Raw genomic sequence first — 12,609 nt, forward strand, 5'->3', positions numbered from 1 at the left:
GCGCGGGGAAAGAAAAAAACCTTTAATGCTGGAGAGGATCCAAATCAGAGTGGATACACAAATTATTCATTTAAGTTAACACTGCAAAATAGGTTATTTTGCCAAAGTAGAATAAATGTCATATATCATAAAATCCAGTAGATGGTAGTAAAGTTTGATGGTGACAAAACAGCCAGTGCGAGGTATACTATACCATACACTGTAGGATCAACACTCATGGGCACCAGTTATCCTGTGGAATAGCCTACACATGTATTTGCTCAAATGTCTTATTTTTGTTAATTTATCTTTGTATAAAACTACCTTTTACATATGTATATACATAGGTGATTTTTTCAAACTGTTTAGTGTCTTGAACCAGATGCAGCAAAATTTTATTCAGCTGTGTGCCTGTCTGGTATGGAGTCTGAATGACAAAAACATCTATCTGCTTATATAGCGGTTGTGTTTGCAGATTTATTTCATAGAAGACTGGACCACTGGCCTTAGTGGAGGTTTGTCTGAGTGCCCTCAGGTTGTGGATGTAAAGACAATAAAACACCACAATATTTGCCTCAAATCAAAAGTTTTTTTAATCATTTGCTTTTGCATTGAAATCTACATTCATATTAGTATGATGTAATTTGGTACAGTAAACACTGCCAATGTGTGGTTTAACAATCCTCCTTATTTTTACTATGATGATACTCAAAGAGAATTTCAAGCATCAGTTTGTTTTATTTTTTCTTACCTAGGTTTACTGGCCCCTCATGTTGGAATTTAAACAAAATGTCAAATGCAAAACAGAAGCAAGAGGGGGAGAAAAAGTAACAACAAAGACTGAACAGACAAATGATAAACACATACCGCTTAACAACAGAGAGGATATATATATTTGTAAAAGCACATTCGTATTAATAATAGATGCTTTGGAATGAGAGCAGCAACAGAGAGGCTCATCAACCAACAACTGTCCCACTTGCACTCAGCACATTCCACTTATATATTATCTCACTTTTTTTCCACTTGTGCCATTAATATGCATGAAAAAGGTGAAATAACAACCCCCCCCCCCCCAAAAAAGACCATAATAATAAATAAAAAAACAGGTGATTTGATTGGTCCATGAGGTAAAATGTGAAATAAAACATAAAGGAAAAAAAAGCAAGCAAAAGATGGAAATATTTTGGATCCACTAAACAAGAGAGACTGGAAAACATTAAATTACGAAGATTGTGATTGCGGACAAGTAAGCATGATGTCCAAAAAAATTTCATTATGAAAATAACACACACACACATTCACACAACCATTCACGCAGTCAATAACACATCTGTTGCCCAGGCTGTAATCTTATCAAAGCCACTTGATGGATGATTTTTATATTTACACTGAAGTGATGATCAACCGACAAAAGCGCTGAAAGGAACCCCAAAAATACAAGTCAAAAACCAAGATCAAATCAACATATTCTCTTTTCATTGCTTCACTTTTTGATCTCCTCCAATGCACTGACAAAAAATGTCCACTGAACTCAGCGCCGGAGGTGTGTAGAGGTTGCAGAGACAAAGAGAGGCGTTAATAATGACAGTGATGATGGAGATGAGCAGTGTGACTGCTCATCAGGCTCCATTTCTGCTACAAGAAAAAGCGCACTTCAATAAAAGAGCCACCGCCCGTTTGGACTACCCTGGTTTTGAATTCGAACACACCTACCTCCCGCTGTTGAGAGGTTCGGTGTGGGAGAGCATGCAGTCAGCTACACAGTATAGCCTGAGTGGGTGGAATTAAAAGAGCACTTCAAAAAAACAACATTAAACTGCCCGCTTCAGTTTATATGGGGCTCCAAAACAAGTTTGTCAGAAGTTTTGGATGCAGATTTTAACACCAATCTGAGGAGTGTGCGTGTAACTGTAATGGTAGAAGCAGCACTAGTAGTGTTCAGCAGGCAATAGTCTTGTCTTTCTGGAGAGGAAATTGCTCAACAACAAGCAGCCGTCGACCCCAAAAGGTGCACTTCAAAGTATTAATGGGCATCAACAGAAATTACAAAATCCTGCTTCTGCATCAGAGGCCAGATTCTTTTCGTCTGATGGTTTCTGTGGCTGGTTTGCTCCAAAATTCTTAAGCGACATTCGCTAAGCTTAAAAACACTTCCACGTCGAATGGCATGCTGAAAAATGTTTATTTTTGTTTCTACCAGTCAGTGGGATGACTGTTTGCAAAAGTGCTTACCAACTTAACCAGCCACAGCCATATTCAACCAGCGTTTTATTAGTGTGGGGTCATTCATTTATTTTAAATCTGGATACAACTGTCATCATAATCTCAAAAGTCCTTGTATTTTTATGTAGTATTCATTTCTTCTTCATGTGATTGTCACCCATCCTTCCCTCCAGATGTTTGCAGCACCACTCAGGCAGTCGTACAGGTAGGCAGTGAGTTTAACAACGATCACAATGTTTATTTTACCAGCTGTTTATGAATTTTCACTACAGCCGGACATGAGGCGAAAAGGTCTTTTTTCCTTTGACTGTAGAAACAGAGGAAAGTAAAGAAGGAAGAAGGGAGTGAAGGGAATGATAGAGAGGACACCTCTCAGAGGCTCTGCGCCCCCTAAGGCCCAATGTGGGCTCAGTCCTGTCCAATCTGGCCCAGTCTAACCCCTGCTGAGTTAGGCTGAATCCAGTCCAGTCCAGTCTGGTCTAGCTGGGATGTAGACCAGGTGTTTTAGAAGAGTGCTTTGGATCCCTGGTTCTCGAACTCTGACCAGGCGTCGTTCAATTCCATGAAGATCATCTTAGCATAATCTTCATAAGACTGGCCTGTTGCCTGCAGAGAGAGAGAGGGAACATAGATCTGCTGATTAATTAAGAATTAAAATAAATAAATAAGAGAACTGAAATATTCCTAAATCCTGCTGGAAATAACTTTAATGATTTACAGCAGGGGTGTCCAAACTTTTTTGAATGGCGGCCAGATTAGTTTTTGTGAAAATACCTGTGGGCCAAACACTTCTTGCATTATGGGGGTTATTAAAAAATCAAATACAAATGACACATATGCAACCAATTTATCTAAAAGTGAAAAAGTATTAAACTTTCAACTGCTCCTGGGAGCAGCAGCCCTCGCTGTTGACTTTATGCTTCTTTGTTGTGGCCATATTTGGTACCTAACAGGAAATATCTGGTGTTAGGTAACTGTTTGTTTATTTACCATTTGTCTATGAAAAAAACATATCTGATCCGCCTGCATACTTCCTACTTGGTGCATGTCTACAAACTATGATTGTCCTGCCATCGTGAGGTGAATGAAAATAAATGCAAAGCCATCTTGCATAATCATACAGTATATTTTGAAAGACAAGTCCAGGGCTGTTTAAAATTAGTGTGAGGGCCACAGCTAGCCCTCGGGACCGGTCTTTGGACATGACTGATTTACAGAATTCAGTGTTTACTTGTCATCTATTGGAATAGTTTTTTTGGTTATACTGTACCTTATCTGGATGGACAATCAGCACGGCCTTCCTGTAGTACTTCTTCACCTGGTCAGGTGTCACCAGGTCGGCCATGCCCACAGGCTTCCAGCGGGTCTCACCCTCCCACAGCACAGTGTGCAGAGTCGACAGCAGCGCTCGGATGTTTCGCTCCTTCCCCTCAATCCAGTCCAAGATCTACAGCAAGACAATGAAACAAACCTTAATACGTTCAGCATAACAACACACAAAACACAGATCAGCTCTGGAGGCTACCTTGTTAGGTAAATCTGAGTATCACCTGCCTAAAGGTGCCTGACTTAATACAACAGAAATCCCTCCAAATTATCAACTACAACCCACCTGAAGTGTGTAGAGGTGTACTTATCTGCAGAGACTCTGCCCTCTGCCTGTATTTTGTTGTGGTCAGGACGTTTTGGGGTATATAGCCAATTACAGTGTGCAGGTGAGTTCAGGACTTTCTAAAAAGGTAGCCACCAGGCAGCAGGCTGTAGGCAGTATGTATTTAAGAGGAAGGCATACTTTAACTTCTTATACGGTGCAGAAAAAATGCTAAATGCCAAGAAGACAAAGTTTGTTCCAAAAAAAGAGTGAATCTGGGGTTGACTTTCACGTTCTCTGGCAAACACTAAATAAGAGGATGGGGCTGAAAAGCCACATAGAGTTGACTTTTTTCCCATTTGGACAGGTAGTTCAGGGCTGTTGTTGCTAAGTCAGTTTTCTTAAGTATTGTCTTTTCCATAGCAACAAATGCAATGTCCCTACAATACTACACTATCTTGCAGTGTATGTACAAGCACTGCAGGGATTCCTGCATAATACATTATTTATTCAAGGAAGTTTTGCCACAAGCTGTGTTTTCTTTTTTTTAATGGAACACTTAACACACCAACATCTGGAAGCTGCCCAGTACAATCACTGGCTCAAGGGCACCTCAGTGTTTCTAATACCAGACAGACAATACCAGCAACCCTCCAGCCACAAAAAATGCATCACATTCACATTTCATCAACTGAAGAATGTGTTTTGATGTGTATTTTTCAGTGTGTCATGTCTTTAACATATGTATTTAGTTTGTTACCTGTAATTTAAGCGGATCAATGTCTTTTGTGATCTCCTGTCTCCTCATTTCAGCGATAGTCCTTGGTCCTTTCTTATCAGGCCGAGAGGAAAAACCCTGAGTTGACAGCAGGTCCTCGAAATCATCCTCCTTTACCTTCGGCTTGGGGCCTGCAGCGTAACACAGCACAGAGAAATGAAGGTCTGATATAAAAATTGTGTGGAAGTAAAAAGATGCAAGCAGACATTGTTAAACAGATCAATACATAACATTAGAAGTTCCTAGTAACTTTTTAATTTTCAACGTCCATTTTCAGTGGCTGGTAAATTCCAGAGCTAATCACATTTATTGATTTATATGAGCTGAGAAAACCATTTTTGAGTAATATTTGAGTGACAATTATAAACTCCTTAAACAAAACCCTTCCCCTCTCCTCAATGTCTCTTACCAAATCCAGGTCCACGGACTCCTCTTTCCTCCCTCCCACCAATGACACTGGAGAAGTTGAGGTTGTAGTTGGGTTTGGTGGGCTGTGTGCCTGCAGCCTGAGGTCCAGAGGGCGCTTTGGGCGCAGACCCTTGTCCTGATCCAGACATCCAAGGTTTGTTCTGGGCGGAGGCTGGTCTTCCCGCCTGCCAGGGCTGGGCTTGAGGCTTGGCAGAAGAGGAAGAGGAGGAGGAAGGCGCCTTTGCGCTAAAAGAAGGCCCGGAAAAATTACTGCTGGAGGAACCTGCAAGAAACATGAAGAAATGATAGTGAGTTGAGATGATTTTATATGTTTGTAAGATCATAAGGCCAGAAACACACTGTGCGCATGAGCAGCGCATGAAGGCAACCTCGCTGAACTGCAGGGTGTTGCACGCTCATGGTTTTCACATTGGTAGCGTTGTTGCTGTCGCGCTTCTGCAGGGCTGCCTGCTGCTATGAGTACTCTATTTCCACATTTATAAATACAAATTCCACTCATTTAAGAAGTCCTCTCGTAAGGGAATTTCCGCTTTCAGGATCACTGCTCACGGCAGCAAAGTATCACCATTACAGAACTGTAAATGTGACCAGGCCTCTTACCTGGTAAATTGGAGCCGAGGTTTCCGAGGTCGGCAAAGGGATCAAAGGTCTGAGACTTGGCCTTCGACATAGATGACACACTAGAAGCTACAGACACAGGAACAATGTTAGAGTTGGATTTTTTTGTTTGTTTCATAGTTTTCAAGACCATCTGCAAAACTCATTTCATATTCAGTAAATTTTCAGTTAGCCACAAATGCCTATTCAATGTTCCTCCACCCACCTGTGTTGGTATAACTTGGTTTGCTGGTTGTGGCGCTCATGCTAGCAGTGGTGGCAGCCGCCCAGCTGTCCCATCCACCCAGCAGGTCTGGTTGGCTGGCTGATGATGTCATTTTAGGGACATCATTCACTAGCTTATCTGTTAAGACACAAAATAACAGAGTATTGCCAATTAAGTTCCTTTAGCAAGTTGCCATCTTCCATTGCTTGAAGCAAATGACAGTTTATCCTTTATTTAACTGGAAATGTCCTATTGTGATACAATATGTATTCTGTCAGGGAGTCCTGGTCAAGATGGGCTGCAGAATTAAAAAGTTTCAAATACAAGTTAAAACAGTGACAGATCAGATCACAAAAAAAACCCATCAAAACACAACAGCTGACACAAAACATGCTGAAAATCCAAGGCACATCCAAGAGATTCATGGCAAAAAAGCAATACGCTGATCTGTGACAACTGGTTTCTAAGTGTTTTCCGCAGGTCACAAGAGGGTAAAGGGTCCAGGTTTATCATGCCTTGCAGCTCATTCCAAGCTTTCAGGGCATGGAAGAACAAGGCAGATTTACCCAGCTCTGTTCAGGTTTTTGGGACTTTGAATAGAATTTTTTGGTGATGACCTACTGTTACACCTACAGTAATATGCCAATGAAATAGGTATGTAATGTGGTAATTTACCCAGTATAGCTGTAGCAATAACATTTATTTTTTTTTAAAAATCACCTTTAAAACTGTGAATACCATTAAACAGTTTCATAAAAGTTACAATGATGTGAACAGAAGCTTGCACCAAAATACAAACAACTATTTTATTATACAACAGTTAGTTCCGACCAAGCAATTTGATGGTCTTAACTCTTCATGTATCACTCCGCTTCACAGCTGTTCCAAATCGTTAATTGGGTCTACATTCATGGTTGATGGTTTTTTAGGTTACTGTAGACTGTAGTGTGGAGCTGTCACATCGTCTTCCGTCCCGTTTATTGTTTTATTAGTTATTCAGTGAGGTGAACCCGGGACTTTATGTTACACTGGTGGCAGCGGTGTTCATCAACAAGCCGCTGAGGGCTTTTCTGTGCACGTGCGGAGCCGTTAGCCGTGCTGTTGTTTTAGCTTAGCTGCCTCAGTTTAGCTAGCTGGCTAACCCGCGCCTGGTGCTTTAAGACTGTTCACAACTACGTTATAAAGATGTGGCGCAGAGACGAGGACCCTTTTAAAACCGGCACGGGAAGTCTGACTGTCGCTCGCCCAGCAAGGAAAGGTTGACCCGTCCTCTCCTTCACTGGCGACGGGAGCCAGAGTTTCCTCGGCCGAGTGAAGCAGCTGACGGCGGCGGAGACTGCAGTTATGAGCCGGTAAGGAAACAGTCTGCTACGGTTAACACAATCTTATTAAACTAGAAACACACAGATAATTGTACATAAAACTAAACAGTTGCCCTGCGCTAAGACCTAGTTAACGCAGTGTAGCAGGCTACTTTTTGTGTTGCTAGGCAACAGCTGTCACTTCCACCGGTTGCGGAACTATTTGTGTCGGCGGAGCAAAAAAAAAAAAAAAAAAAATCGAGCAGAACAAACAAAATGTAATCTGTTGTCACGCATTAGTGTTTACTAGTAAATGACGCTCGTTGAACTGTTGTAAAGAAGCACAATTTATCCTTCGTTTAAACAGAAAAGTTCTTTTGAAATACAGTATCACTTCTGACAGAGAGCCCTGGTTAAGGTAGGCTGCAGAATTAAAAGCTTTCAAATACAAGTACAAGTAGGGACAGATGATATAATAAAAAACAACCTCAAACCACAACAGAACAGACAAAACCTACAGAAGAGGCTTAAAAAAATCAAGGCAAAAAAAACAAAAAAACGACAGCTGTTCTGTAGCCTAAATACTGGTTTTGGTGTATTTCTCTGCAGGTCAAGAGAGGGTAAAGGTTTTGGGTTTATCATGCCTTGCAGCTCATTCCAAGCTTTCAGGGCGTGGAAGGAAAAGGTAGATTTAGCCAACTCTGTTTAGGATGTAGGGAACAAGAGGAGAATTCTTTCTGACGACCTTATGTAGTTACTGCAGTAATATGCCAATAAAGTAGATGTATAATGTGGTAATTTAGCTCCCAAAGGTTTGGCAGTAAAAGTTAACATATAGGGTTTTCTCCAAAATCAGAGAATACCAGTGAACAGTCTCATATATCTTGCAATGATGTGTGCAGAACACAGACACAGTCTAACAGAAAAAGATTAACATTTTTTAAATGAAAATAAACAACTATTGATCTGGGTCATTTTTAAAGGCTTTCAATATATACACCAAAGGTCAACTTGTGATGAAGCCAGATAACAAAGACTATGTAAAGTAACCCTGTCTGTTTAAATGCCATCTAATGTTAAGTACTTACAATCAGTGGGTGATGGAGGACAATGCATGTAAGTCATAAATTTGGGCTAATAATCAAAACCAATTATTAAACCTTTTTTTGCTTGTATTTGACAGGGCAACTTAAGCTTGAAATGTGGAGAGAGAGGGGATGACATGCAACAAAAGGCCGTGGTTGGGATCGAACCTGCAGCCATGGTGGCAAAGACACAGGCCTAACTACATGGTTTGCCTGCTCTAACAGGTGAGCTACTGGGTGCCCCATTTAAAACCAATTTAAACAAGGAGAGTTAAGGTTAAATGTTTATATCGATGTTGTAAATATGGAACTTTCAGTAGCTGGGATGCATGGTGCTCAAGATAGAACTATTATGTTGGACGAGTGCTCTAAGTAAAACACAAGAATTTCTGTAATTTTATAATATGTAGTGCGGCACAAATAGATATAATCCAGGACACTCCTGCAACATGTTTATAGTTTTCTTTTTCCCCCCAGACACATATTCTCCTGTCATGAAGAGATCTAATGAGGTGGATAAGTGGGCAGTGGGGTCGGTGGGATTTATTTTTAGTTTTTAATTTTTCACTGCAATACTATGTGTCACACCTATCCTTGCCGTAATTATATGTGCATATCTTGAAACTAAAATAAGAAAAATGTGATCACAAAAAGAAGAAGGAGAGGTAAGAATGTGGCACCCACATCAGTGTTAGCAAAAAAGAGGAAAATGGTTTGTCCTGCAAAACTGAAAAGACTTTATGATACTGTAGGGAGGTTTGCTGCTGCTGAGTCAGAGCACATTGCATCTCCTCGAATCACACTGAGATATATGACAGTTGGGACATAACACTGAGTGATATCACACTCGCTGATGAACTTACTGAGGTTGAAGAGGCTTGTGTTAGAAGCAGGAGCAGGGTTACTGTGAGATGAACTTTCAGAACCCAACAAGTCTCCAAACAGATTGGGACCAGAGGCCTGCCGAGACGAACCAACGGTGGAGCTGACACCAGAGCCAGAGCCCATCCCGAACGGATCAAACAGGTCGCCCATGGCTGCAGAAAGAGAGAAAAATGCTTTAAGTTTACCTGGAGAGGGGTTTTTTTACAACAGTGCAGTCAGTTTGTATTCAGCCCTTACATTTTGAGTCTGGTGTGGCCCCACCGGCTGGCCCACTGAAGAACAAGTCTTCCTGCACTGCTGCGGTCTGACCAGCAGGGGGTGCAAACAGGTCGTTGAGGAGGTCGCTGTTGCTGGATGCAGCTTTCATTCCTCCCTGGGCTCCTTGATGAGGAGCCACAGAGGACGTTGAGGACATGGAAGGGTCAGAGTTCAACCCCAAGAGGTCAGCTGTGTCACCCACAGGAGATTCCTGGGCAGCAGGAGGGGAGGTCTACAAAAAGAAAGGGACATTGAGGAAACTCAGAAATTAACACTGGCGGACATTAAGGCTTAGAAACTTGACAAAATGGGCCTAATGTCTTTCAAAAACTTGGGAAGCATGTTAGAAGCAAGCAAACAATGACCCAAAAATTAGCAACAAAGTAGAACCACACTCTCTCTCTCTCACACACACACAAATATAAAAAAAACTAAAAACAAACAAGAAATGACTTATTCTGTAATATATTTTGAATATGTAATTCTAATACTTTTTAAAAAAATAATTTTCAAGTTATTTTCTGTTCAACCTTTACCAGTTTCTTGAAATTTGCTTATTGCATTTTTTCCACGTTTTTGGAGAGAATTAAACGTATTTGCTCAGGTTTCAATGGTTTAAATACTTGTGAGAGGCATTAGAACAAATGATGCCCATCTAGGTTTCACAGGGTTAAAGGAACTATTGATATTGATATAATTAACCATCCAAGACTTTCCCACCTGGAAATCGGCATCAAACAGTGGTTCGCTGGGGTCACGTGACAGTGGCTCCCCACTGGGGGCAGAATAGGAGTAGGACTCTCCTTCTGATTGATCGCTCACGTCCTCCTGGTCATTCATGGATCCCCCTCCTTGACTTTCTGAGGCATCCTGAGGGCTGCTAACATCTGCAAATACAAGGCGCTGCTCAGTGGAAATTCAAAGGCACTTTATGTTTCTCTGGAATGAGTCATAGAGTGAGACGGGAAAATGCGAGGGGCTGAGGATGCTTTACGGTTTATGTTGTGTCTGGGAAAACTAAGGCATAAAAATGGGAAGCACTCTCTTCTTTTTAATGATGGACAACAACAGTAATATTAAGGCTGTACAGGGAAAAATGAAGATGATTTAAATGAGACATTATCACAGAAAACAAGTACAGTACCTTCCCAATCTAGTGTCTGGAAGAAGTTGTTGGCATTGCTGTCGGTGCTCACAGGAGACTCTGGTTCTGTTGCATTAGAGCCTTCTGGGGTCTGAGCCGGCTGTGGCGACTCAGAATCATAAAATGCTGAGGAGCCCGGCTGACGAGGAAGCTCTGGCTTACCTGTAGTGAATACGGTTTAATGTATTAGTTTAAATGCATGAGTAAATTAGAAAGAAACAGCAGAAAAACATGCCTCCCATGGGCTTTTGGGTGGAAAAGAAGAAAGCTGTGTGATATGTAAGTGAGCAGAGAAATAGATGGATGGAGACACACTGCAAACCAAACTGTTTCACTCATAACCCCACAGCTTTTGCAAAGCACTGCGACCTACCAAATTTGCTGAGGATTTCCTGCTGTTCATCACGAGAGGAGAAAAGGATTTTGGGGTTGAGGCCCTTGGTTTGAAAGCCCTCCCACGGAGGAGTCTTGGTGCTGGGTCTGTCTCTGGGTTCCACTTCGATGTCCAAGTTGACCTGGAACAAGTCTGGGTATTTCTCCTGGATGTCACAGGCATCCAAGTCATACCTGATAAGCAACAGGTAGATGGGAAAGGGAGAGTCGTGGAGAAAGCACATTGCAAGAGATGATTAGAAAATAATATGTTATAGGTGATAATATTGTAAAGAAAATAGAAATGTGGAGCTTCGAGGGACAGTGATCTTGTTTGGTCAAAGTATTGCATTTCTCCAAATTGTGTACATACTTGGCAAACTTGACAGTCGTCGCATTTCTGGGGACAAAGCCTGTGTGGAACTGGATCTGGAACATTTTCATGGATGCCATCTGAAACACATTATAGAGTTTAAAATTAGCTTTCTTTTTTGTCCAGAATGTACTAAGTTATTTTTGTTGCACTTAAGCTTGTGGGTGTGCGTGTACCTTGGCCTGCAGACGTCCTCCTAGTGTCGATCTTGCATGGTAGATTACCACCAGTACATCTCCTTGGACTGTCACATTGAGGGGAATCTCTGCTCTGCCATCCTCCATCTTAAAGTCCCTGGAAAGAACAAAAGAGTGAAAGAGAGAATGAATAATTGAAATGGCAAAATTTGTCTTACTAATTTCATCCCACACAGGAATGCTGAAAGGTGTTTCTTTGTGGATATGAACTTACTTCATCTTGTCGTACTCCTGCGATGTCGTGAGGACTCTTTCATCTCCAACATAAACTTCGCAGAATGGCCTGCACCCATTCCGCTGCTTGTTGAACAGCGGCACGGGTGTCATGACGATGGAGCGAATTGTTATGGGCTTGCTGTGGGGGACGATGGGCTCCTCTGCCATCATGTCGCACATATACTCAATATACCTGCAACAATCAAAAACAAGATCATGTACTCTTAGCTTTTGCTGAAGAGAGAATTTCTGGTGTAGGAGGAGGTAAAAATAAATCATGAATCTTGAGTGAAATCCAAATGAAAAAAATTCCAACCAGTGTGTTTTTTTATACCTCTTGTGTGAAGGTGCTATGCCGGGCGGGCAGCGTTTCATTGAGAACATGTAGACAGCCGCCTCAGCTGTGGTGAAAAGGCGACAGAAACACAGGAAGGAGCAAACTGCCACTGCAGATGCTGCCCTGCCGTCCTACAGAAGCACAAGATGAAGGTAACAATTACACATACTGCAAGCGTTATCCTCCTCCTTATTTTTCTCCTTATCATCCATGTGAGACGCAATCTTTTTCTGTCTGCGCATGCATGACGGACTAAATGATCAGTCATGTTAGTCATCCACTAGGCATAGAGTTAACTTACCAGACAGTGTACTATACAGATGTTCCTTTGATCTTGTTTCAGCCATAGATGCATGTTCTTACACACACTGTAGAGACTGCGGAGGTTGGGAGCACGCCGCACTTGCCAGTTACACTCTGAAACCTACGCACAAAGACACACACCTAAATACAACAGGATATCTCATATGGCTGCAGAAAAGTGAAAAGATGACCCGGTGTAAACAATAACAAATACAGGGGCGATAAACAGATGTATTATAGTGCCAAAAAGAGAGAAGATGTTTGGACACTGTGACTGCTAAGAGTAAACAGACAATCCACTCACAGCAATGA

At 41.7% G+C, this 12,609-nt stretch overlaps 1 protein-coding gene across 2 annotated transcripts in view; it reads right to left on the bottom strand.

Annotated features, from left to right (window-relative positions):
* Nucleotides 1-1,770: 1,770 nt before the first annotated feature.
* gak (cyclin G associated kinase) overlaps nt 1,771-12,609 on the bottom strand; it is a 32,704-nt gene continuing 21,865 nt past the window's right edge. For both annotated transcript variants that reach the window (XM_042487699.1, XM_042487698.1), the window contains 16 exons: nt 12,296-12,418; nt 11,992-12,125; nt 11,656-11,850; nt 11,421-11,538; nt 11,245-11,324; nt 10,873-11,066; nt 10,500-10,661; nt 10,076-10,242; nt 9,335-9,587; nt 9,076-9,249; nt 5,827-5,964; nt 5,604-5,690; nt 4,984-5,265; nt 4,557-4,705; nt 3,476-3,652; nt 1,771-2,811 (listed from right to left, as the gene is read on the bottom strand). In XM_042487699.1, coding sequence (XP_042343633.1) covers nt 2,710-2,811; nt 3,476-3,652; nt 4,557-4,705; nt 4,984-5,265; nt 5,604-5,690; nt 5,827-5,964; nt 9,076-9,249; nt 9,335-9,587; nt 10,076-10,242; nt 10,500-10,661; nt 10,873-11,066; nt 11,245-11,324; nt 11,421-11,538; nt 11,656-11,850; nt 11,992-12,125; nt 12,296-12,418 — 2,535 coding nt within the window. In that variant the 3' untranslated portion in view covers nt 1,771-2,709. The remainder of the gene's footprint in view (nt 2,812-3,475; nt 3,653-4,556; nt 4,706-4,983; nt 5,266-5,603; nt 5,691-5,826; nt 5,965-9,075; nt 9,250-9,334; nt 9,588-10,075; nt 10,243-10,499; nt 10,662-10,872; nt 11,067-11,244; nt 11,325-11,420; nt 11,539-11,655; nt 11,851-11,991; nt 12,126-12,295; nt 12,419-12,609) is intronic.

The sequence above is a fragment of the Plectropomus leopardus genome, chromosome 6, assembly GCF_008729295.1.
Source record: "Plectropomus leopardus isolate mb chromosome 6, YSFRI_Pleo_2.0, whole genome shotgun sequence".
Taxonomy (NCBI): domain Eukaryota; kingdom Metazoa; phylum Chordata; class Actinopteri; order Perciformes; family Serranidae; genus Plectropomus; species Plectropomus leopardus.